Source organism: Homalodisca vitripennis, chromosome 2 (assembly GCF_021130785.1).
Source record: "Homalodisca vitripennis isolate AUS2020 chromosome 2, UT_GWSS_2.1, whole genome shotgun sequence".
Classification (NCBI taxonomy): domain Eukaryota; kingdom Metazoa; phylum Arthropoda; class Insecta; order Hemiptera; family Cicadellidae; genus Homalodisca; species Homalodisca vitripennis.
Window position 1 is genome coordinate 55,869,465 of NC_060208.1, and position 26,421 is coordinate 55,895,885.

Here is a 26,421-nt window from a genome sequence, read left to right on the forward strand (position 1 = left end):
TCTATCCGTCGTCCTATCACACTATCCTGCTTTGACGACGAAAAAATCGACGTGCGTGATTGATTCGGTCGGTAGCCGTCTCACCGTCTGTAGACTAGTTTGACAACATTTATGCGAAAACTTACGATTCGGTGCTAGCCGTCTCCCGTCTGTAGACTAGCGACAACCAGCTACATTTGCACAGGCAAGTCAAGTTGCAAGAGAATTTGTACAACTACTGTCGCGTAATGTGAACAAGATATGCAATTTTTCTCACGAGAAGTGTCGCAAGTACTTGCTACAGTTGTATCGCTGGTTGTTGCGAGAGTCAATACGACGCGAGACGTCTGTTCATACATGGCTGTGACGTATCGGTAATGTTTATAATTTAAAATTTAATAGCCGACACTGATCTCCTGTTCTTGCAAACAATTGTTCGACACTGGTTGCGGCAGCGCTCGCGAGAGCTCTTGGGCCTGTTTAGACGTGATGTTTACAGTCGGACACGAGATCACTTTCTTTCTTTTAAACCTACCTAATCTGAAGACCAATCAAAACGTGTGTGAGGAGCACTCGTTCATAGACCAACGGAGGCCTCGGCCGCGATACAAGCGGTAAGCAGTGAGCCAAGTTTAATGTTTGTGTTGTACATATAGGGAACACTCAACATTAGCCACGACAGACGTGAGCAGCAGGGTGACACTACACGATGCCGCTTATCCGCCACCAAATCAAGACAATAAATGTTTCTCCTGCCACTTAGCCCTCAGCTCATATTGTCATTGCTGTGCAACATGTTAGGACGCAAATGCTTCTTTCTTAGCATTAGTACTTGTTGTAGCTGACACACTAATTTCTTCTCCAAGAGGTACCTTATCAGGCCTGCTAAAACTCCAACTGAAATTCTAGTGTACTCAACACATCCTGTTGTACCTCTTATCAAGCCGTCAAACATACTCGTATTATATTATTCAACGAACCGAACTATTAACCCTGTATAGTGAATACTATATATTTTAGGTCTGTTGGAACGACCGGTCGGCCGATTTCAAATTGTCCAATGTATTGTTACGAGTTTTTAGGGGAGAAGGTGGTTTGCACGGCACAGGAGTACAGCTAACCATATATGTATATACTATATGTATATACTCCACTCACTAGTGGAGGTAACCCTCAGATAAAGCTCGCGAACATCAATAAATATCGATCTTCACTCATAATTTCACAATCCACGTCACGTAAAATACGATGTTTCGAGATTAATCAGTTCTTGATTCAAGGAGCTGTCAAATTATGTATTCGTGTTATAACTTCTTGGAGATGGAAAACTGTTTTAAAAGTTTTCCCGGTTCTCAGGAAGATTCCAGGTCTGTTAAATTCTCGGTTGGGTGGCCACCCTGACTGTTCTATGTAAATATTGTTTGTTATTTTTGATATGTTTACATTCATGGCGAGTACATTCTATAAGGAATAATAAATATTTTAAAACCCGAATAATATTTCAGTAATTAGATAAGTATTCATATACCTTACAACATGCCCAAAACATAATTATGGTAAGAATTTGACATGAAGACTTCTTTAGAGGTAGTCAGCAAGAACTATGCTAGGTGAAAGTTTACTGGACTGTGCTTTTTAACTAATGTACTAATTACTGCTCTAAATGTTCTAAAATTGCGTGAGGGTAACTGCAGGCAGGGTAGCAGCGCAGATATAAGATACAACGTAGTCTAACTTTTAATATACATTTAAGGACTGTCATGAAACCTATCTAAGTTCTCTCAAAAATAGGCTTTTCAGAGCTGTTTATGTATATATATATTTTCTTGATCAGTAGAGAAGCAAAATCAGTAAAAAATATTGACTAGTAGATTAAAATGACCATAAATATACACTTTTTAATATTGTTCCTTTATTGTATCATCAAGGCAAAATCAACATTAGCATCGGAAATGTAATTCACTTGAACCAGAAGTGCTCATACAGGTGCAAAACCTACAAAATTACATGCAAATGAGAGGGTAACTGCTAGTATAGGACTAATTGTTTTTTACTATTGAAATTTAAAAAAAATGAATGCTTTTAATAATCTGAGATGATAACAGGCACTAGAAAAACAAAATAAACCTATAACAAGAATTAAAAAATAAATTGAATGAAGCTAACATAGTAATTCCTTGTCCTTATCTACTATTAGTTATTAGCCTATGTGATAGGCAGCTAAGTATTTTAGGTCACAAAAATAAATTTAACCTTTGCAAGCGCTTTTATAATCTGAGATTAAATTTAGGTACAACCTCAAGGGATGTTTGTCTTCTATTGGCAGAAGTGCAGAATGGCGGAGGAGCCCGCACTGATGGCCAGGAGCATTTCTGATCCGCACTTTCCCATTTCATCGTGCTACCCCCCACTTTCCATACAGTCAGCAAATGGAGATTATTTTCTGGGAAAGCCTTGTATGTTTGGCAATCCTTTCAAATTGCATTAATAATTTCTGAACTGTGTGATATAAATTATTATCTGTTATATGAATTCATTATTCAAAATATTAATGCAATACATTCACAGTAATTTGTGTCTTAGAATATCAAGGTTTCTTGCATTTAAACTCCTAGGACTAAACAGTTTTCTTTATTTTATAAAAATGTCTGTTTAGTCAAAATTGTTTATTTTATGTTCAAGGGATCATTTGCCTATATTAGCTTGAGTCATCAAACAATACATAATTGATCAGATTGTATATTTGAATTCTAAGACAAAAGTGTCACTTTATTAATTTCCTTTAACGATACTTTACTTTAATAAATGATGTGGTATCATAAAGAACAGCCTGTTATTGTTTTAAACAATTAGTTGTAATATTAGCTCCTTTCTATGAGCAAAATAAAAAATATAAGTAAGAGATACAACTGAAAATACAAACAATTATTGTCAAATAAACAAAACACTGAATAGCAAATAAATAACTGAATAATTTGTTTTAGCTTAAAATTAAAACTTTTATTCATTGTTTTGATATCTAACATGAGCAGTGGGAAAAATAAAACTCAGAATCCAAATGAAAATTGCATTTCCCACAAACCACTGTAGTGTAACAAAAGAAAGGGGTAACTAATTACTTATTTCCCCATCCCCAGAGGCCCTTGACAAAGCTGGTGAGCCCAGCAGGGTTTGCCTTCTTGCCAGTTGTATCCAGCTTGTCCTCTAGAGATGGATACTTGACAAGGTTGAGGGCCAGATCAAAGAAAAGTGGTTTGCACGGCACTGGCTGCATATCGGGTGGCAGTTTGATAACGTTGGGCTGCTTGGTGGTAAGCGCTGGGTCCTCGCGATATTCTTCCAGACGATCTACAAGTGGAATCTGCAACAAGACAGTAAAATTTATTAATGATGATTGTTATGCTACTTGAAAGTTGATATCATTACTTGTCACAAATAGGTAGACATTAAGGATATAAATTTTAAGATGTAGTAATTGAGATGATGGAAGGTGCTGGCCAAAAGGTTTGATTGCAACAACCACAATCTCCAAATCCTTCAATAATATCAGTTGATAACGATTATGACATCTTAAACTACGGTTGACACCAAAGTACACTATTTTAGATTTCGTTTAATATCAAGGCAAACGCCCAGCGATACTTGCCTAAATCTACATAATAAATACTTAAACCAAGTGTCCAATGAATCCACCAAGAGCGGTTTCCTACCACAACCCCACCTAGGGTGTTCACTAAGCCGAGTAAAGTGACAATCGTTCCCCCTCACAGCTGATTTAATATCCTGCCACATAAAGGAAGATAAAAGCATTGATATTGAGGTATGACATCATGACATTGTCATGATCCTCCCATCCCCCCTAAGGGTGTATGAGTCAGAAGAGCAAATGTGGGATTTTTTTATTATGTGATTTTTTTTTTTATTTATACCATTCATTTAATGATTAACCCTTTCTGGGCCAGGCGGCAATATATTGCCGCCTTGATATTCGTAGTTTTCTTAAATAAATACGACGTCAAATGATTAAAGTTTTATGTTTTTTTATTCCCTGGTATATTTGTAGATAATTAATATGAATATCATTTTTATTTTGGAGGTCTATGCATTTAACTGTATTGAAACTGTTTATGGATCCTACAACATCTGTTTACCGGTACATCCATAATGTGAATACTTATTTTAAGTTTCTTGCAGTGTAAGAGTCAGTTGCTTTATCATTTATAAAATGTTGCGAAGTACAATTATGCGTATTTATACAAAATGTGTCATAAAAAATTTATTTATGAGAGAAATAACACAACATTTTGTATGGTTGTTCCTTTCTGAATGTACAATATAATAAAATAGCTTCCCACATTAAAATTATTTTTCCTTTTTTAGTTATTTACAAAAAAAATAAAAAATAAAATTTTTTTATGTAACCATTAAAACATTATTTTTTTTAAATTTTAAATTACTTAAAACTACATCTATATATTTTGTTGTTGATAGTATATATCTATACGAGTAATTTGGTGCAACTTTTAGGTCATTCTCTAATTTTTATGAAAAGTTATAAATTTTAATCTAAGAGACTGCAAAATCGCCAATTTTAGCCTGGCACTTTTGACTAGTCACAAGGGGATATGATATGTGAAAAAATTTTGCAACATCACTCGTATTTGGTCCTGGCCCTGAAAGGGTTAAAAAAAGATAAATTATATATATAGTCCGAGGGCTGTTTGGAAAGTTGATTACGTTTTGCGCTGTGGCCGCTAGGGGCGGGACTAGCGCGGCCATCTTGGTGTTAGGACGTTGCACCGCTCAGTGGCTATCTAGCCGTGCTTGCGGGAAGTTCGTGTTGTAACGCGTCTAGTCACAGTGCCTGTTTGAAATGTCTGCCGCAATTGAAAATCCCGCCGTGAGGTGCGCGCAGTAATTAGGTTTTTGACTGCCAAAAACTGTAAGCCTATAGAAATCTATCGGCAGTTGTGTAAAGTTTATGGGAACAACATTATTTTAGGTAATTTTTAATTCCAAAACGTAATCTACTTTCCGAATAGCCCTTGTGTGTGTATATATATATATATATATATATATATATATATATATATATATATATATATATATATATATATAAGCTAACTAAGTTATGATTTTTTTTAATGTGAAAATATAATAATATGGGTGGCTTAAACGACCCACCTCAAAACCTAGAATTTTCAATATACTCACCTTCTTCTTGGCCTTGCTAGTGGCAGCTTGTGCAGGTTGTTCACTACTATCATCCTCCAATACCGCATGTGCCAGGCTGCTGTAGCGTGCACCATCCACCTCCTCTATCAGCTGAGTGAGCGCTGTATGCATTTCAGCTACTGATGTCTGTGCGGCCCTAGCATAGCTCTCTGCTCGCTGGTACATTGAACCTGCCTCACGCCAGCGACGCATCCCCGATAACACCTCGGCTATGTAGAAACATCTGCATACAAGTTTTAAAAATTAACAGTGAGAAAGGTAAGGATACAAACATTTTACTAGAATGTAGAAATTTGAATACAATATAGATTACAAAAATAAAAAAACAAGAGAAACTTCTGTAAAGACATTATTATGTGTATATAAAAAGCTGTAATACTACAAGAATCTCACAAAACTGATCATTCCAACCTTCAGGTAGTATCTTGACCTGACCAATAGGAATGAGATCCTGGAAGTCCTGAAATACCCCTTTCTCTAGAGGGCTTCCTTTTGAAGACGAGGCATATTATCTTTCAGGGAGTCAAGTCAAAAGAGCTACTAGGTAAAGGTTGGAGAAAATATTTTTCCAGAAAAATTTAAATGGACTATTTATTACTTTGTTACTGTGGAACGCATTATTTTCTCTATGAATTCTAACGTAAACAATTTTCATATTTATATTAAAGTTTTTCTTAAATTATAACTAAGGTAGTTGTTAACCAACCCCAAATAGAATACAATGATTATGTTTAAAGGACAGGTATTTTATTCAACCAATCATTGTTTCAACGCCCCAAAACATTGTTATTTGTATACAAGTGAGAAAGGATCGTAGCGAAGAGTCATTTTCAATTTATCGGATAAAATATAGTAAGAGGGTCATTAACATAATGCTTAACCGCTATCATCTATGTGCATAAGTCATTGTCCAATTTGCTGACATCACTGTGTTACACGGCAGACCAGGCATCTGTTTAAGTTGGAGCTGTGCGTTTTAATATAAACTAACAAGTTAAGTTGTGTATACAAATTTTTTCTGATTAATTTATTTTCTTTCACACATTAAAATAAAGTTTTTACAACTTTTCGTGATCACAGAATATTTTTGTTATGTAATATAGAAAACCTACCACCCAAACGTTTAAATGTAACTACTAAGCTATTTTCTTTTTGGTGAATAGATTTGATCAACAAGATTTTTAAGTATTATTCTTGATGATCATTTAACTTGGGAAATAAACATCAACAAATTAAAAAAAATATATCATCAGGTGTATATGTTAAATACAGAATGTGAAAAGCTAGTACATTAAAAGTGCTGAATTTTCCAAATACTGATTAAATAATATCATTCAGAATATGTATTTACACTTCAGCATCAACATTCAATTTAAATAGAATTTCAATGTTGCAAAAGCTTGCTATGCATATATTCTAGGTTTACCATGTATGAACCAGTAAGGGAGAAGTTGGTAACTTTAGGTTTTAAGACAGTACACAGCCTGTATGTCTTTCATTCCATTTTATAAGTTAAACAAATTGCTGATGTCAATCAATTAACTGTTCTATGATTCAATCATAATTATGATATGAGGAAGAGGAATATAATAGCTGTTGAAAAGTAAAGTTTAACAATTTTCAAAAAGAAAACAAGTTATAACGGTGCAACTATTTTTTAAACATTTACCAAACCAATTATATAAGGAAACAAATTTTAATAAATAAAAAATTACACTAAAGCTTGAATATACACTATAGTTTGAAACCTTTGTATGATTTAGATACATGTTATTTATGCTAAAGTTTTACTATTTTGTTTATATTTTGATACGCTTATGTTATTATGAATGAACTTATGGATGTTTAGATTTAAAACCATATACAATGTACACTGCATGTTTATTTAAATGAATAAAGATGTTTTCAATAAAAAACCTTGCTTTTTCAAGGGCATTTATGTTCATCTTCTTCAATCTTTGCCAGTATCGATTTACCATCATGTTTAGGATATCCTAACCTACTATGAGTCTTTGAACAGGTTGGCCACTCAAAACCTCTTTTAAATTCCCAGTTTTTTCCCAGTAAAAAATGTCTAAATCTCTAGTCTACTTTTAAACCAAATAAACAATACTGTTATACTATATTTAACCCAAATGCCGAGTGCAACAGTGACGGTTTATCGTCACCAACTGTATTTGCATGCAATGTCACAAAGCTGTGGTGGTCTTGCAAATTTTGTCGCAAATAATATGTGAGAAATTCGGTGAAGACTTATTGCTATCACCTTAGTTTTTATCTCTGTCTTTCGATCGGTCGACATAACATTGTGTATACCTAATAACTTTCCTTTCTGTAATGTTTCGAAAATACATATATCCAATTCGGAACAACCAAAAAGAAAAAATAAATATCAACAAAGGTCTACTGTGGGTCAGAGGTCTACAGTGGACTTTCGGTACGAGACAATAATTTCACCAGTACACAAGGTCGGTTTAGCACAATAAACAAATAATCCAAAAACTTTCATCTGAATTCTACATCTCTCATTTATTTATCAGTTTTTGGGAGGAGGAGGGAACGAGCCTAGGAATACCACACTACTTCAAAGGAATTTGCAAAGATTCAGGAAAATGAAAATATTTAAGACAACAAGTCATAACCTCAACCTTCTCCTTTAAAAATAATAGAAATGGTATAAGCTTCTAAAATATATTCCATTTACGTAAAAATGTATGGACAATAGATTCATGGTTGATTCAGTTGGCTGGCTGTCTGACGTCTATAGACTGGCGACAACGATAAGCTACGTTTACACAGGCAAGTAAAGTTGTGAGACAATTCGCAAAACTACTGTAGCTTAGTGTCAACAAGACAAACAATTTTAATCATGATACCTATCGCAAGTACTTGCTATAGTTGTATCGCTGGTTGTTCCAGGAATCAATAAGAAGTCTGTTCATAAACGGCAATGATATCTCGGCAATGTTTATATTTTAAATTTTAAAAGTTGACACTGATCTCCAGTTCTTGCAAACAACTGCCAACATTGGTTACGGTAGCGCCCATTTAGACTAAAGATTTTTACTTTTGGACACAAAACTTGCACAATATTTTGTCAGTGTAAACGTAGTTCAGTCGAGGTTTAGATATGACTGTGATATAAAAACATAATATCACTTTATTTGTTTTAATCTGTGTAATCTGACCAATCAGAACGTTTGTGTAAAGAGCAATCGTTCATAGACGAAACCGAGGCCTCAGCCACGATACAAGTGTTAAGCAACGAGTGCTGGTTCGAGCGGCAACTTATAGTTTAATGTTTGTATCGTACATATGTGGAACCCTTGACACTAGTCACGTCAAACATGAGCGGCAAAGCGATACCACACAATGTTGCTTATCCACCAATTCTAGACATTAAATGTTTTTCCTGCCACTCAGCTCCCAACTCATTTTGTCATTGCTGTGCATTATGTCAAACGCAAACACCCTCTTCTTAGCATTACTAGTTGCCACAAACCTACAACTTTCTACTACACAAGGTGTCTTTATCAGGCCTGGTAAAAAAACTGATATTCTCGTGTACTCAAAAAACGGGGTTGTACCTTTTATCAAACAGTCAGACATATTATACTATTCAACGAACCATACTCTAAGTCTATTTATAGGGTGAACACTACATTTTAGGCCTATGTTATCTCTCTAACACAAATCTTTAAAAAATAATATTTTCACTTAAGAATAAGAGTTGGACAATTTCGTCTGGAGACCCCACTTCAGTGACTGAATAATATTTAAACACGAATAAATCTGTTTGTCTCTCGCAGTCACTACTGCTCTGCCGCTTTACCGCTTAAAGTGTACCACTCGTACAGTGCCGAGGTCCAGGATGATCGGTCGGCCAACTTTAAATGTCCAATACATTGTACATGTTTTTGTAGAGGGGGAGGAGCGCTTACTGTGGTACAGGTGGTTTAACTAACCAAGATAAACTCCACTATACTAGAGGAGGCAACCCTGGATCCACCAGTATCAGATGGAACTCGCGAAATTATGTCGATTTCAAGAACCATGTCACGCAAAATACGATGCATTCAGACCTGCCAATTACTACAAGTGTATAAACTTGTATTGTGTTCAGGTTGGGAAAGCGCACTTATTATTATAAGCACCATTGATTATAGTTGAACAACATTATTTTATTTTCAGTTTTGTTAGTTTTGGAGAACTCTGTCTTAAAGAACACTTATACCAGCCAAGCTTTGAATGCTTCATACCTTAGAAAACCAAATGTTTTAGTACTCAGAAGTTTCTTGAACAAATTGTTTGCACTACATCTTTTATCTAGCATTAATATTTTAGTCCAAAATCCAAAGGTTGGAAACTATTAACACTAAAACTAAGAATAGAGAAGCAATACAATCCCCACTGTATCATATACATCAGAGCTAATATATTACCTGAACGCCTTGTATGCTTGTATCTTGGCCTCTATCTCCCGTTGGTACTCCTGATCCTCCTCCATGCCTGGCAACTGTTGCATCTCCGTCAAGTTCTGCAGTATGATCTCATACAGACGTGTCAAGTCTTGTGGCCGAGTTTTACGGCCCTCTGTCTGCAAGCATTGTAATAATTATTACTAAGTTATTTCCACAATCATTCCAGAACCAGTGTAGTGCAATGCACAATCATAAAATTGCAAAGTCTTAACATATTGTTACATGGAGTGTAAGTAAGAAACAAGACAATAAACAAGTTTGCACCATAACAACAATTTTTATTTGGACTCTTTAATCTACATAGCAATATATTTTACTTCAATAAAACTAGAAGTTGTCCCAGACTGACTGATTGACTCAAAGACATGATATCCTGGGTAATTTGAGATATGGTACATATGCGAAATTTGTTACAGTGGTGCAGCTATGGATGAAAGTAATAGAAGAAGATCTAGTCTCCAAATTTATGTTATTTTATACAGTGATGTGGGATGTACGTGGGGCCACGACTTGTATAAATTGTGTTTTATAATTGTCATAAATAAAAAAGTAAGTTTTGTATTATATGATAAATTGGTTATCATATTAGATCAGTTAAATTAACAGGGTTAATCACATGCCAGACTTTGGGTCAGCTTGAGAGGCTTCATGCTCACCTCTCAGCAAACAACAACCTGGCCTGAAGAGCGTCTCCGAACGGACCACATTTCTATAAAGAAATATAAGTAGAGTTTCTATTCAAATTTTAACCTTCCAAGTTAAGTTATTAGAAAAATGTATTGTTTATATATACATGGACACACCTGCTCATGTCATCAACTGGTGGAAGGGACTTTGTCAAGCACTCAGCCTTCTAAACCTTGTGATGGCTCATTTTAAATATATAAATAATGACTTGAAGGCATAACCCCAAATTTTACAATTAATTAATAAATTTATTGTAACATATCCTTGTGTAGAAGTCATGGCAATTGAAAGATGTTCAAGAAAGTTCACACTGAATAGACCTAGAATATTTTATTTTGTCAGGCAGCCAGGCAATGTCAATGGTGTTTGACACCTGCTTCTTTTGACTCAAAGGTAGTATGGGAATGTAGGAATGCCCAAGTGGAACTGACAACGAGGAACAAAATTATCCTTGGTTGGGTACTGAGTCATAAAGGCATTTCTGGAAATGAAATCGTGACCAAGATAGGTTCTGAAAGCCTTTCAATAGGGCTAGAGCCGGGCTGTGGAGTAGCCTTCTACCGTAAAGCTCTAGTAAATGCCTGGGAAATGAGGATCAGATCCGATATGTAGAGAAAAACCTAAGATCTCAGACAATAAAAAAGGTTTATCTCTTCATATACCAAAGGTTGGTCTAGATATAGTTCTAAGCATGGAGGAATATGACTAAGGTGCTCGTGGCGTGCTTGTGGTCAGGCTGTATGTTTGAGAGAATAAATGTAGTAATAACGAGAAATTCTTTAAAAAGTAATCTGTTAATTTAAGTTTTAATTTAACTTTGTTTGAATTTTTTTACATATTAAGGTGATAAATTTTATGTTTTAATTATTAAATAGTATGTATATATTTTGGTTAATTTTTAAGCATTTATTATAATTTAAAATTTGTTATTAGTTAAGATCATTCACTGTACATATATCTGTATATTATGTGATGTTGAGTAGTAGAGAGGGCTAAATAGCCCTAACTCTGCCTCTTAAATAAAGGCATATTTCATTTCATTTCATTCCATTACCAAGACATGGGATTCTAACAGAACATGGCCCTCTTTGAAAACATCTAGTGTTGGAAGATGGGTTGAAGCCAGACTAATGAATGCAGACCCTGCGGAGTGGCAGAATGATCGGTAAAGTACACATTTGGCTTACCCCTCCAACTGATGACCGACGGCACAGACATTCATCAATACCGCTAGTGAATTTATAAAGACGACACAGCCATCGGTCACTTTCCGCTATTATTACGTGGAAACCTTTAAGTTATAAAGGCATATCTTACACCAGTCAAATCATCTATTCAAAAATATTAATTAATTTTATATAGTTTATATTCATAATATTACTCGTCATCTGATATTGATCCAAATGCTAAACGGCATACAGCCAACGGACTATGCAGCTGGCAACACACTACACGGCCTTGACAATCTTTGTTGCTAAGTTATTATATGGGATAGTTGTTTATAACTGATTATTATGTTGTGAAATGGAAGATCCTTGTTCAAATTGTATACATGAACTATTGGACGATGAAGATATTAGTTCTGATGATGAAAGTGACATATCGGCAAATGAAGTGCATGATGATATTTCTTTGCCAGATTTGTTATCAGGTAGTTTGGATGATTATAAACTGGTAAACTAGGAGTTGGGTTGAGAAAATTGATAGTGACAGTGAAAACAATTCATCATTATCTGATATTCCTCTTGCCCAAAGAATTGATCTAACACCAATATGGATATGCATACTGTGGTGTATATAAGTTACTATCCTTTTGTTCACTACAAAAAGTTTTATATTTAGTACATTTACAGTATCCTACTATCTCAAGTCATGTGAAAGTTACATAGTGTGAAACTTAGAAAAAAAAAGTTTGCAGTACACATTTTCAATCTATGTACAAAAAAAAAAACAATACTATAGTAAATGCATATTTGTATTATTTCATAATTTTTCTGGTTTCTGACAAAAAAATTAATATATTGTCCGCATCTGACTTGTTTGAGCGCGTGGGGTGAGGACTCCCCTCCACAGACAATACGTCACCGTTGTCCCGGCAACGGCGCTACTAGTCACCTCCGCACATTCGCCGGGCCGCGAATACCTTGTAGTAGAGAGTTGTGATTTCACCAGTGCACCTCAAATTTGTATATTATTATGTTTTTAATGTATAACATAGTGTAAATTCATTAGGTGAAAGGAAGTTTAATTAAAATATAGTGTATTTGTGAGTTTTTAGCTTTTCAAAATGGCTTCAGTGCGCAAGAAGGGACAGACAATTATTCACAGAGAGGCAAGGGATGTTATAAGGCGAGTTATTCAAAAGTGTGATGAAGAACCAAATACGGGTACTCTCCAACATAGACTGAAGCAGAGTTAATATCCGGGTAGCTAATTACACGGGTATATCAGTGCGAAGTGTAACATCTATAAGGAAAGAAGGTGTCGAAGCCGGTAATGAAGCCTTAAGTACTCGTGGGGAAAAAAGGACCATATTTCAGAGGAAAAAAATTTCACATCGATGAATTTGACCAGAGAGTGATTCGTGATACCATTAATTACTTTTACATTGTACAAAAGAAAGTGCCAACGGTACATAAATTATTAATGGCAATTAAAGAAAAAGATTAACTTTCCTTGGGGAGTACACACATTTACGATGCTTACTTCATGCCATTGGGGTTTAAGTGGAAGAGATGTGGAAAAATCAGGAAAGTTTTAATAGAACGGCCTGATATAGTAAAACTGGCGTGCTCGTTATTTGCGAGAGATACAGAAGTGTAGACACGAGGGTAAAGTTATTTGTGTACCTAGACGAGACGTGGGTGGACAACAATTTAACTTTTGGAAAATGTTGGAGTGGTCCTGGTGTTCCTGGCGTCTCGACAAACACGAGTTCATCTAATAGACTAATAGTGGTTAGTGCCGGCACGAAAGATGGATTTCTTCATAACTGCAATTTAATTTTCAAAGCTGGCAGAGCTAGCGGTGATTACCATGGTCCAAATGAATGGCGTTAATTTTGAACGATGGGTTCACGAAAAACTATTGCCACATCTTCCAAAAAACAGCGTAGTTGTCCTTGATAATGCACCATAATCACTGCCTTCAGGACAATAAACCTCCTTCTAAATATGCAGTTAAAATGACATGGTTGAATGGTTAATGAAAAATAATATAGCTTTGTTCCACGACTATGAAAAAATTTGAAATGTACGATTTAATAGTGTAACACAAACCTCCACAAAAGATTTTCCGTATAGATTCTTTACTAAAGGCACATGGACATTTAGTACTAATCTATTTACCACCTTATATGTGCGAGCTAAATCCTAAAGAGTTAGCCTGGGCTACCATGAAACGCGAAATTAAAAAATCACAATATCAAAGGTGATTTATGTTTAACAAAACTTGAGGAAGTGACAACACATGCTATTGAACTCTGTTTACCAAAATAGACTGAGAGAATGTTTTACAAAATCACAACCCTAAAACTAGAGCAGGACTTCTGGATAAAGGATGGATTAATAGAAGACGTCATTGACCACTTGTTATTGAACTTGGTGGCGTGGACTCCAGTGAAAGTGAACGACCCCCCGATGACGACGACCACGAGTTTTCGAATCTGAATCAGTATTTCGCATGTCCACTCAACTAAGCTTAGAAAACAAAACGTAATTTTTGTGTCATATTTTGAAAAAATATAAGGACTTTTTATTATAAAACGTCTATGGTTTCAGTAAAACAACTTTTTTCAAGATAATAAGTAAAACAACTTCATGTTGCTATGGTTTAAATAATAATTTAATATAATTTTAAATAACTTTACAACTTTGTTATATAGGATCATGTTAATAGACTCTGTAAAAAATGTCATTATACCCTAAATATATAATTACTTAAATACACCAATTTCCTGGCGTTATAATGTGACAAAGGCAAATAACTAATAGTTTTAGGACCGGGTAGTTTTAGGCCCCCACGGGGGAAGTGTGACAGTGACAGTCGACAGCCTCAGCCAATGGCAGGTGCATTCCTTAAGCTCAGCAAACAAGTCAGATGCGGACAGTACAATACTTATTACTTAGCATTTAGCACATATTTTTTTTAAATATCCAAAAAATATGCTGCGCAAAGATAAAAACCAGTGTATCATTCTGGGAGTTTCTCATTATCAGTCGGAGGGTTAACTAAGCTGTTTAGTAAAATTGAGAAAAATTCTTATGAGCTTATCTCTTGAGCCCAAAGGACATTAGAGAAAAGAAACCCACAAATCTTATTGGTTTTTGCGGCTAGATTACAATGATTCCAGCCTTGACCTTACCATTCAACACAATTTGATCAATTACCAACTGGTTTATATTTTGTTACCTCTGCAGATGCAGCCTTGTCAGAGAGAGAGGTTTTGGCGGCTTGCACCATGAGGTTGTTGCGTTGAATGTTGCGACTCAATCGAATATATGTGATGTATGACACAAGGTATTGCAGAGGACTCAATGGACCTCCGGAGCTGGAACTTTTTCCTTTGCTGGCCTATAACATAGATAAATACTTTGTCAGTTACTAAATAATATCTATGGATTATAAAAATACTTACTGTGAATTTACAGAATAAAATGTATGTCACAAATTTTTGCTTACAGAAGTATTGATGTTCAGTTAAATTTGAGTTTTACCATTAAAAAATGGTCTGTACACTAGTGGCATTTAAATTAACTATTTGTTGAATTTTAATCATGTTTACTGTACAAGTTTAAAAATAGTAATGTTATAGTAGTAATAGACACACGCACACACATGCCCGTGTGTGCATGCATGCACAAACACACACACACAACTTATATATTTAAACATATTAGTGATGGTTGTAGATGGAGCTTATATTGGTACTGATAACTTACTTACATTAAAACATTAACCCTTTCAGTGCCAACGTCCGACTACACGGACGTTCATAAAACGTGCAAGAAGAGCCAGCGTCCGACTACACGGACGTACGTAAAAATGTGCAAGAAGAGCCAGCGTCCGACTACACGGACGTGTTTTAAAATATTCGTAAAAATATCTAAACAATCCTAATTTTGTTATAATTGTATTTATAAAGATATAAACTAATAAAAAACATTCAGTTGAATGTATTTCAATTACATTAGTGTTATAAATAAAACAAAATACAAAGTGGCTGTGGACGTCGCTAGTCTGAGTCAGCTGTCGTCTGTTGTTTACTAACCAACTACGCAGTTTCGCCGATTGCGCCGAGCTAACTTGTTGTTGTTTCAGTTATTGTTGTAAAATGTTTACAAAAATGAAGCGTAGTGCATCACCTCTTAGTGAAAACAACTTTACGGAGAGTGTTAGAAGACGATAGTGATGTTGTTGTGAGTGATAGTGAAACGGAAAGTGAAGAGTCTTCTAGTTTAGGTTATGAGAACACAGACAGTGACCCGGATTATCACCCTGAGTTGCCTTCAACTTCAAATACTAGTAGGCCTAGACTAGATAAACTTGTTATTTAGAGCAAATGATCATTCGTCATCTGAGGATGATGCCCCAGACATAGGACTTGACTTTGAAAGTCTCCCTAGGCCTAGGCCTAACCTACAAACAAGGCCAAGAGGTCGGCCAAGAAATGTAGGCCTATATTCAATTGTCTGAAACCTCCTCTTCAGATTCTGAGGATGGTATGGGATGGGATGTGAGGTGGGAAATGGATGGGAATATTGGTTTTTGCCATCAGTTTTCATTTGATGAGCTAACGGGTCCAAAACATGCTCCTCCTCGTAACTCCTCCCCGTCAAATTATTTCAAACTTTTTTTTACAACAGCCCTCCTAGAAACATTTGTAAAAATATACCAATAAGTAATGCCACAGAATATATAAATAAAAGTCAATTGAAACCACACAGCCGGGCAAACTCCTGGAAACCTGTGTCTCTCTTAGAGATGCAGGCCTTATTAGCAGTACTAATAAATATGGGCATATAAAAAAACAGCCAACTATTTACAGCTACTGGTGGACCAGTTCTAGTCAATTTCATTCCCTGGTTCCCAAGAATGTTTACCAGAAATAGATTTCAAGCAAATATTGAGATTTTTGCATATGGTTGACACAGTTCCGCTTGCAAAACCAGGTGAGCCAGATTATGATGCGTGCGCTCGGTTCAAACCACTGATTGACCATGTAAATAGGGTTTTCAAATTTCATTTTTCTCCGGTCAGAACCTTGCGATTGACGAGAGTATTATAAGTTCAAAATCGCACAGTCAGCTGAGGCAGTACTTACCAAAGAAGCGACATCGGTGGGGAATAAAAGCTTTGGATGCTATGTGACTCGGTCACCCACTACTGCTTGAATTTCTTTGTCTATAAAGGGGCGAATGGCAGTGACAAAGATGAAATTAAATCTAATGGATTGGGCTATTTTGTTGTGAAAAGGCTTTTGGAGATGGCTGGCCTATTAAATAAAGGCTATCACATTTTCTGTGATAATTTCTTTAACTTCTCTAAAGCTTGCTAAATATCTTTACAGTAAATGTACATTTTTGACGGGGGTACCATGCGTATAAACCGCAAAGGACTTCCTGATTCAGTAAAACCTAAGTTCAAAGTGGGAGAAAAGAAATACTTCAAAAAAAATGAGATGACTTTATTAGCATTCAGAGAAAAGCAGTCCCAGACAAAACAAGTATTAGTTTTTAACTACAGATGGCACAGTTTGAAGATGAAAAAAAGGAGCAAAAAATTTGGAAATTCACATCAAAACTACTAATAAGCCAAAAAGTCATAAGGAGATATAATGATTTTATGGGAGGGGTTGATGGAGGGGACCAAATGTTAAAATTCATACCTGGATGAGAGGAAAAACACTCCGGTTTTGGAGGAAAAGTTACTTTTAATATCTTTGGGCGCATGGTACTCAATTCCTATATAATTTATAAAAAAAATACTGACAAACCCCTTCCTAGGCTAGAGTACACTGTGGCACTAGTAGAAGAACTTTCCACTGAATGGCTGGCCCTCCAAGAAAGAAAGGCCTATGTTGTATACTTCACCTGGAAACAGCAGGGAGGGTAATGCGGCTAATAACGGCAGTGGTGATCCCGATTGGACAATGTTCTTGAACAAATTGCCTAATAAAAAAAGAACTTAATTGCTCTGTCTGTAGTAAGAAAAGTACTCAGGCTGGAGGAAAAACGAAAAAGGCCACATTTGCTTGCAAAACATGCAAAAGGGGACTCCACCCATATTGTTTACCATTTCATAAGTGTTAATTTTTTTTTCTCATTCAAATAAAAAACAACTTTTAAGTAGGCTATAAGTGTTTATGAATTGTGTAATTTTAAACTTGAAATAGGCTATTTTTCTCAATATTTGCCTAATACATAATTTTTATAAAGTGAAAAACAGTGTTTAGCAAGATGTGCGAAAAATCCAAATACGCGTTATTTTTGAAAAACAATGATAAAACCTTTATTTTTGAAGATAGATGTAAAAATTTTTGTGTATGTGTTCAAAAGTATGTGGAGGTTCAAAAACATACTCAATTTATGGAACAAGGATTTTTTTACTGGCCTTATATTTACACCAAACTGGAAAATTCATCATAAAAATTTATGTAAGTAAAAGTTTTTCTGGTTTTATATTTTTAATGCATGTTGTAGTAAATTTATTTTTCAGTAATTAATTCAAAGCACATTGTTTAGAGCAAAAACAAAACAAAAAGTAACAATTTTCATCAATAAATAACAAAACTGTGACAGTTTTTGCAAACTGCTGAAAAATTGGCAATTATAGCCTGGCTCTCTTCTTGCATGAGCATATGGCACTATGCCTGGCATTTCTTGCACGCACACTAGGGAGATTGTCTGGCACTGAAAGGGTTAAACCAATATTTAATACTTTTATTATTTTGTGAGGCCTTTCGATATCAAGGATATCTTCTTCAGACACATCACAAAAGTAAATACAAAAAGTAAATTTTTATTTTAATAATAGTTAAACATATGTGATTTTATATTAATTTGTTCTGTGTGGCATAGTATGTAAATACAATTAAATTATTACTGGTATTATACTATATAAATTTTGAATGTTATTTTTGTAATCTTCGTTTTAGTAATATTGAATTTTGTATTGGTCCATCTTCTTGATTTGATAAATCTTCTGTGTTTGTTTAATTAATGTAATATGACTCCCATGCATTTAAATATCTTGGAGTGCTAACATGTTTTAATAGTTTTAGGTTTTTCTGTGATATAGTGTGTCCAGTATTGATACAGTGGTGTACGACGGCCGATTTTTCTTTTCTGTTGAATGTTTAATGTTTTAATGTAAGTAAGATATTAGTGATGGGCCTATTAAAGTGATGGTCTGGATATTTTAACGATTATGGCAGTTATTGTGTTCACAAACTCGTGTTATATTGTGTAAGCCCTTACATACATACATACATATATATATATATATATATATATATATATATATATATATATATATATATATACAGGATGAAAGTACAAATAGGACGAAATATGAATAAGTACAAACAATTTTGAGGCAAAATAAAAATAGCGATTTTTTTTACTCCTAAGCAGCTGTTGTCCACATGTAGAGAAACTGCAAATAGCAATGCTCAAACAAAAATACAGGAAATATAAACTGCAAACAAAATAATATTTACAAAAGTAGTATGTAAGGCATATTAATGATCGCTAATTTGCCTACTGCCAATTAACTACCATCTGCGAATAGATGCAGCAAATACAAGGAAATACGCGCACATAACTGCAAGCGAAATATTATTTACAAAACTACAATAATTTGTTCATCTATCTAAGTTATTTCATATTCAAAGTGCAACAAAAATACTTTATAGAGATCAGTAATTTGCGAGTTGCTGTCCACCGATAGACACCTGACTCATAGGGATGTATGTACACAAATAGATTATAGAAAATACGCACTGCAAGCAAAGTATTATTTTAAAAGGCTAAAAATAGTTTTATAATTAGGTTATCTATCTACCCTTTTACAAACAAAGTACAAAAAAAATACGTTTTAGCGGTCTGTAATTTATGTACAGCCAATCAGTGCGGGTCTTGAAAAATTGGGTGGACTTGAGATTTAGCTACGATACATCATTAGCAGGCCTTCCATTGACGTGTTACATGAAATATTTATCATTCTTATATTTTAATCAATTGAATCTGTGATGTTTTTGTTAAATGTTCTGTTGTTTTTTAATTCCTCTTAACCTCTGTTTCCTTACTACTTGACAGTGGAATTGTTTTTCTATATTTAGTGTGGAATCAAATTAAAAATAATGTTGTAACTGATTGACAAAGTAAGGTATATAATGTGTCTATTGTCACAGTTCCCTGGATATTACAAACATGGATTTATTCAACTTTACTGGATCATTCTTCAGCTCATCACGGGCAGCGGCCAGAGCGTCCTTGCAGTCCATGAGATGTCGCTCCAACTGCTCTATGCGGTCTGCTATGCTTGCCTCCGCCACGTCTTGATTTGTTGTTAAGTCCCGGTCTGCCAGCAAGAACAGACGCACACGCTCCGGCCGGACAGGGAATGTGCGTCCCCGCCATGTTGTCTCACTCAACACCTCCGTCCTACGGTCCCTTGTCTGGGCTACAAGCGTCTGTAAACACAATGAACATATAATTTCACTTGGAAAAGCATAATTTTTTCACCTTTACAGAATCAATTGATACCAGTTAAAACAACGACAGGTAGTGAGGGACATGTGATCTAAAAACATATTAAATTGAGATGTAACATTACAAAATTAAAATAATGTGAATACATTTGCAATTGTTGGAATAATATTAACTTACTTATGCATAACAACTTCCTGATTTTATTTTAATGTGTTTTTTATTGTTTCAAAACTAAATTAGTACAAAGGAAAATAAAATGTTAATTAGTTGTGTTGTATCTTTTGCTTATGGGAAAGAGTATAATTGATTATAATAGTGGTTGTAAGAATATCTTACATACTTAGTGTGAAAATAAGAGAAACACTTATTACATTCTTTTTTTATCTATTACAAAACAATTTTATGACCACAGAATTAAATTTTACAAGATACTGTTATTGATTAAATGTAAATTTTTATTTCATTTTGACGAATCTATGTTATGATTAATTGCATGAACAACCTTAATAGAATTAATCAAAGTAATGCAAGTACTAATTAAAGTACATTATATTATATCAGTCTATACTGCAAGTAGAACAAAGTTGTTGGAAAACCTTGATATTAAAAATACTGAACCACCTATGACCTATTATAGAATTTGGTCAAGCCAACATGTTTTAACTCAAGAAGTGAGAAAATTCACTACAGTGGCACAATATTTTAGAACACCCAATCATCCCTTTAAAAAATTTATTTCAACCACAACCAATGCTTCAAATGAAACATGTTATACATAACTTTATTTATAAAAGAACACAAAAAACAGGTTTTGAAAGTCTTACATACATTTACTGTATTGTAGTTTTATGTTTCAAAAGCACATAAAAAATGTATTCTTCTGCATGATATACAAATTTACACTCATTAAATGTATTTTAAATTTTAAAACTTAAAATAAAAATTTCAAACCGCCTCATCTTATGATAAAAATAATAAAATATAAAAATAATAAGTATACATTATAGAGGAAATATTTATACACCTAGAAAAATAATCAAATTAAAAAATTAGTGATTGTCTATTTGCTTCCCAACAAAGCAGCTGAGATGTAACAAAAGATGCAGCAGATGTGTGGCTATGCACAAAAATAACCATAGAAGATATGAACTTCAAGTGAAATATTATTTACTTTGTTGAATATTCTGTGGATCTAGGATTCGGGTTCGGCACATCACTGGTTCTGTATTTATTATAAAATATCGTAACTATAAAAGTATTTAAAATAAATAACTTTAAAAGTGTTCTAGACAGCAATTGCATGTGCATACATGTCAAAGAAAAACCAAACAATTCAAGAATACTAGCAATATATATAAAACACTGTCTGAAGCAAACACAACAATTAAAACTTTAGTTATGAAATGATGATGTGACACCAAGAGGGGGAAATGTGTATTACATAATCTTTGCTCACTACAGGCCTATATTGGAAATTTCTCGCGATCCCCATGTAACAGTTGGAGAAACTTACATCTAGATTGTCAAGCAGTTCCCCATGTGCTTGATTGCGCAATGAGAGCAAATCATCCATTGCAGATTGGTCTCCGATGTTATAAGCACAGTAACGCAGACTGGGTGCCAATTCATCGCAGCGTTGTTTGTAGACAACTTGCTCCTCTTCTGACAGTGCACTCTGTAACTTTTCATACACCATCCTGCAAAAGAGTAATCGATTGTTAATCATATGTTGTTTTTACTTTCCCTCTTGTTATTGTAATTATATAAAGGTTGTTAGGGTCTTCAGAGGAAATATCTATTTTTGGACCTCCACAAAAAATGTAGTTTTTTAAATATCTATCCAAACGAAATTAAGCGTTAGCGATACTAAATAATCACACCAATTTCTACCAATTTGATACGTGATTATATACACATATATACATTTTGAAAATTTCGTACAAATTGTATTTTTTTAGAGGTTGATATCTGTCAATGGAAACAAGGAATAGATTACATTTGGATCAGTCTGTCGGCCAAACCTGATAATGAGTGCACAGCAAGTAAAAAATGTAAATAAAAAATAATAATATTATATTCTGGTACAATGGTTAATAAATTAACACAGATACTATATTTCACAAAAAATCATTAGTTTAGCAACTTTTAAACTTAACATTTTAGCTGTCTAATGGATATAATATTTATTTTTTAGGCATATACAAGGGAGTACAAAAACAAAACAACGGAATTTCAGTATTATTTCTTTATTTATTAATATTTTTATATTAAATTTTGATCACCTTCAGAGTATTCATTATTGACCATAATGCACATCTCCAAATAATGCTTCCATTGTTCACAAAATGTCGTAAATTCCATTATTGGGATGTCCTTTAGGCCTTCCAGCGAGTTTTGTTTGACCTCTTCCACGGTAGCAAAACGCTTTCCTTTCATGTCCCTTTTGAGTCTGGGGAACAAAAGGAAGTCACACAGTGCTAGATCCAGAGAGTAAGGGGGATGGATAATCAGTGTCATTCCGATTTTGGTCAAAAACTTGGACACAGAGAGGGCGGTGTGAGCCGGCATGTTGTTTGATGGAAGAACCAGTCGCCTGTGCGCCAAAGATCTGCTTTTTTCTTCCGAATCCCCCCCAATCTCTTCAAAACCTCTTCAGGTAGAAATTCTGATTGACAGTCAGACCCAGTGGAACGAACTCCAACAAGCTTTTTTGGCAGGTCCTCTTCGAACTTATTTTGAAGTTCAAAACATGCCTGAAGTTAACGCTCCCTTTGCTCGTCTGTGAGATGGTGAGGGACGAATTTGACTGTAACCCTTTTCATGTGCAAATGTTCAGATAAAATCCTCTGAATTGAACTCCAGACTCACACAAAGTTGATCAATGGTTCTGCGACGGTCTTCACGAACAAGGACATTGATTTTATTGACGTTTTCGTTAGTTCTTGATGTTGGAGGGTGTCCTGGACGGGGTTGGTCTTTAATTGACATTTCTCCATTTTTAAAACAAGTAAACCACTTATAAAATCGGGTGTTACTTAAGGCAGCTTCCCCACAAGCAGTCTTGAGCATTACAATAGTCTCTGCGGCGGATTTCCCTAGCAGAAAAAAAAATTTCAGAGCAGCGCATTGCTCTTGAGAATCCGCCATCACGTTTTTCTCCTAAATGAAAAAAAGGTTGTTTTACTGAAACAATTATCACAAATGGATCGATCCACTCACAGCGACACAGCTGCGCTTACTGACTCAGGAGACGTGACTGAAGTATGGCCGGCCAAACAATGACTTCCTACACTCTCGTTCCTCACCACAGCCCAATTCCCATTACTTTTGGGTCCCCCCTTGTAGTACAACTTTCTGATGGATTTAATATTAGGAAAGGATGAATAATGGGTAAAATGCATTTCAAACCATGACAGAAATCTTACATATAGTATGATTTTGACTATATTTGGTACATAAGTAACATTTATAAACATAATATTTTTGTTTTAACTTTTATTACTACTAGTTTTATTATTACTATTAGATTAGTTTTAAAAGCCAATATATCATAATTTTATTTAGAAATGGGTTTTAAAGACTATAAGTTTCACCATTTAGTTAATTTATTCTTACAAATGGCATAAACCAAGATTAAATATTAGTTTAGAGTATAATACAGCACAGAGTGGAAAACTCCAGAACTCACATTTGGAAGTGGCAAAATAAAATGTTGTTTGTATTTTTTTATAATTGTGGCATTATTATTTCTATAGCAGTAAAATAGGAGAGAGAGAAATTGTTGTTGTATTTAGCAATGTATATCCAGTGCATGCATACACCAGCTACAAGTCCACAACACCCCTATAATTGTAAGAGTAATATTATAAGTAATATGATGATAGTTGAGTAAATTGTTTTTTCAAATTTACAAAATAAAAGTAATGTACAAGTTTTGGTGAATATTTCCAGAAACAATCTTGTATATAACAGTTTTTGAAACTAGTAGAAATTCATCTTAAGCAGTGATACAATGAATTATTGGTTCTTATGAATGTTCTAATCTATACCCATAATCAGAGTTTAAGCTGCGATTCGATCACATTTTTTTAAATAGGCCAAAAATGAGATACTGTTTAGAAAAGATTTTGCAAAATTATGACGAGTGCGAGAAAGAGCTAACTACAAGAAGTATATTTTTTTTTGCTAACAAAAGTTAAAAAGCATAAAAATATTCTTTTTCAATTATACTATGAATAAAATTATAGTTTTTATCACATTTAATTCCATAAAATAATAAATAAAAATCAAACATCACACACTGTACAATACCGCAAGCTGACAAACTGTCTGATGGGAAAGTGTCAACCTTAGTGTTGGCAATGCTTTGTTGCTATGACAATGGTGCTGATGCACTGTGGCTGACACGCATATGGACAAAAACAAACATACTTGTCTTCTAATATCTTTTCTTGAGGTTTTAACTAGTGTTGAAGTTATGTAATGTCTTATGTTAGATTTTATTTGGAGCAACAGATATTCATAGGTTCGCTGCGAGCGGTAACTCTGGTTACCACTGCTATGCTGCACTAGGAGCGAGCGGTAAATATGATTACCACAAAGCCTTTGTTCTGAAATGAGGTCAGTGTGCAGCCAGCACTCAAGCTATCACAACGGCATATTTCTCACTCCTCAGGAGGTACTTTTCCCGTGTTTTTATGTACTTAATTTTCACATTAGACTTTCATTATTTTTAATATTTTTTCAAAGTTTTTTAGTAGTAAGTGAGAATGTGCAACACAATGGATCTTCCCCCGGGACCAAGTGGTGTACAACAACCAAGTTCTAGGTGTAAAACAGAGCCAATATTGAGTTCAGACGATGAGGATGACAACATTGGCGATGTGGAGTACTAGACAGACTGATTACGAGATCAACCCACCTCAATGGAGCCCTCACAACTGGATTGGAATGAAAGATATTCCCTTTACTAGACAGAAAGGCTTTTTAGTTCCTTTGCCATATGAAAAATTTCTAATTAGTATTTTCACACTGCTTGTGGATATAGTTTTTTAGAGGGAATTGTTAACTCTTTCAGGGCCAGGACTAAATATGAGATGTTGCAAAATTATTTCACATCTCATATCCCCTTGTGACTAGTCAAAAGTGCCAGGCTAATATTGGCGATTTTGCAGCCTCTTAGATTAAAATTTATAATTTTTCATAAAAATTAGAGAATGACCTAAAAATTGCACCAAATTACTCGTATATATATATATATATATATATATATATATATATATATATATACTATCAACAACAAAAATATATAGATGTAGTTTTAAGTAATTTAAAAAAAATAATGTTTTAATAGATTACATACAATTTTTTTTATTTTCTTTTGCAAATAACTAAAAAAGGAAGAATAATTTTCTGATGGGAAGCTATTTTATTATGTTGTACATTTAGAAAGGAACAACCATACAAAAGTTTGTGTTATTTCTCTCATAAATAAATTTTTTATGACACATTTTGTATAAATACGGATAATTGTACTTCGCAACATTTTATAAGTGTTAAAGCAACTGACTCTTACATTGCAAGAAACTTAAAATAAATATTCACATTATGGATGTGCCGGTAAACAGATGATTGTAGGATCCATAAACAGTTTCAATACAGTTAAAAAACACTATTTACCAAGAAATATTTACACAATTTTATTTGAAATTTATTTCCACTTTTTCTATTTACAAATGTGCTATTTACAATTTTACATTTACCGTGAGATCGCAAATTGTCAGTCATTGTAACTACTACACACAATAGCTAAGCACATAACAACTAACACTTAACCATTTACAACCACAAAATAAAATAATGAAGAAGAATCCAGCATACAATAGTACGATTACACTAAAGCATAAAGAATTAACAACAAAAGATTGAGTCAGCTGATAATGTCACGTGAAAATTACGAAATAAAAATGCATAGACCTCCAAAATAAAATTGATATTCATATTAATTATCTACATATATACCAGGGAATAAAAAAACATAAAACTTTAATCATTTGACAACATATTTATTTAAAAAAAGACGACTACCAAGGAGACTATATGTTAATTTGATGGTTAAGAGTAATTTTAGTTTGTTTATTATTATTTGTTTGTATTTTGATATTGCTATTATAGAACTTAAATTAAATTAAGAAGCTGATGATGGCTCCCACCCAAGTGCAAGATTATTTTCTTTTTGGGTTGGTATATTTTTTCTCTGTAATCTGTATATTGTTGTATACTGTATTTACATGTATTTAAAAAAAGAGAAAAAAATAAACGCATTT

The 26,421-nt window shown here is 34.1% G+C and overlaps 1 protein-coding gene across 1 annotated transcript in view; it reads right to left on the reverse strand.

Annotated features, from left to right (window-relative positions):
• Positions 1 to 3,032: 3,032 nt before the first annotated feature.
• LOC124353984 (signal recognition particle subunit SRP68) overlaps positions 3,033 to 26,421 on the reverse strand; it is a 39,287-nt gene continuing 15,898 nt past the window's right edge. Inside the window, exons 6-11 of the mRNA XM_046804086.1 lie at positions 21,609 to 21,792; positions 19,834 to 20,076; positions 14,793 to 14,954; positions 9,657 to 9,811; positions 5,194 to 5,437; positions 3,033 to 3,340 (exon numbers count right to left, since the gene is read on the reverse strand). Of these exons, the coding sequence (XP_046660042.1) occupies positions 3,095 to 3,340; positions 5,194 to 5,437; positions 9,657 to 9,811; positions 14,793 to 14,954; positions 19,834 to 20,076; positions 21,609 to 21,792 (1,234 nt within the window). The 3' untranslated portion in view covers positions 3,033 to 3,094. The remainder of the gene's footprint in view (positions 3,341 to 5,193; positions 5,438 to 9,656; positions 9,812 to 14,792; positions 14,955 to 19,833; positions 20,077 to 21,608; positions 21,793 to 26,421) is intronic.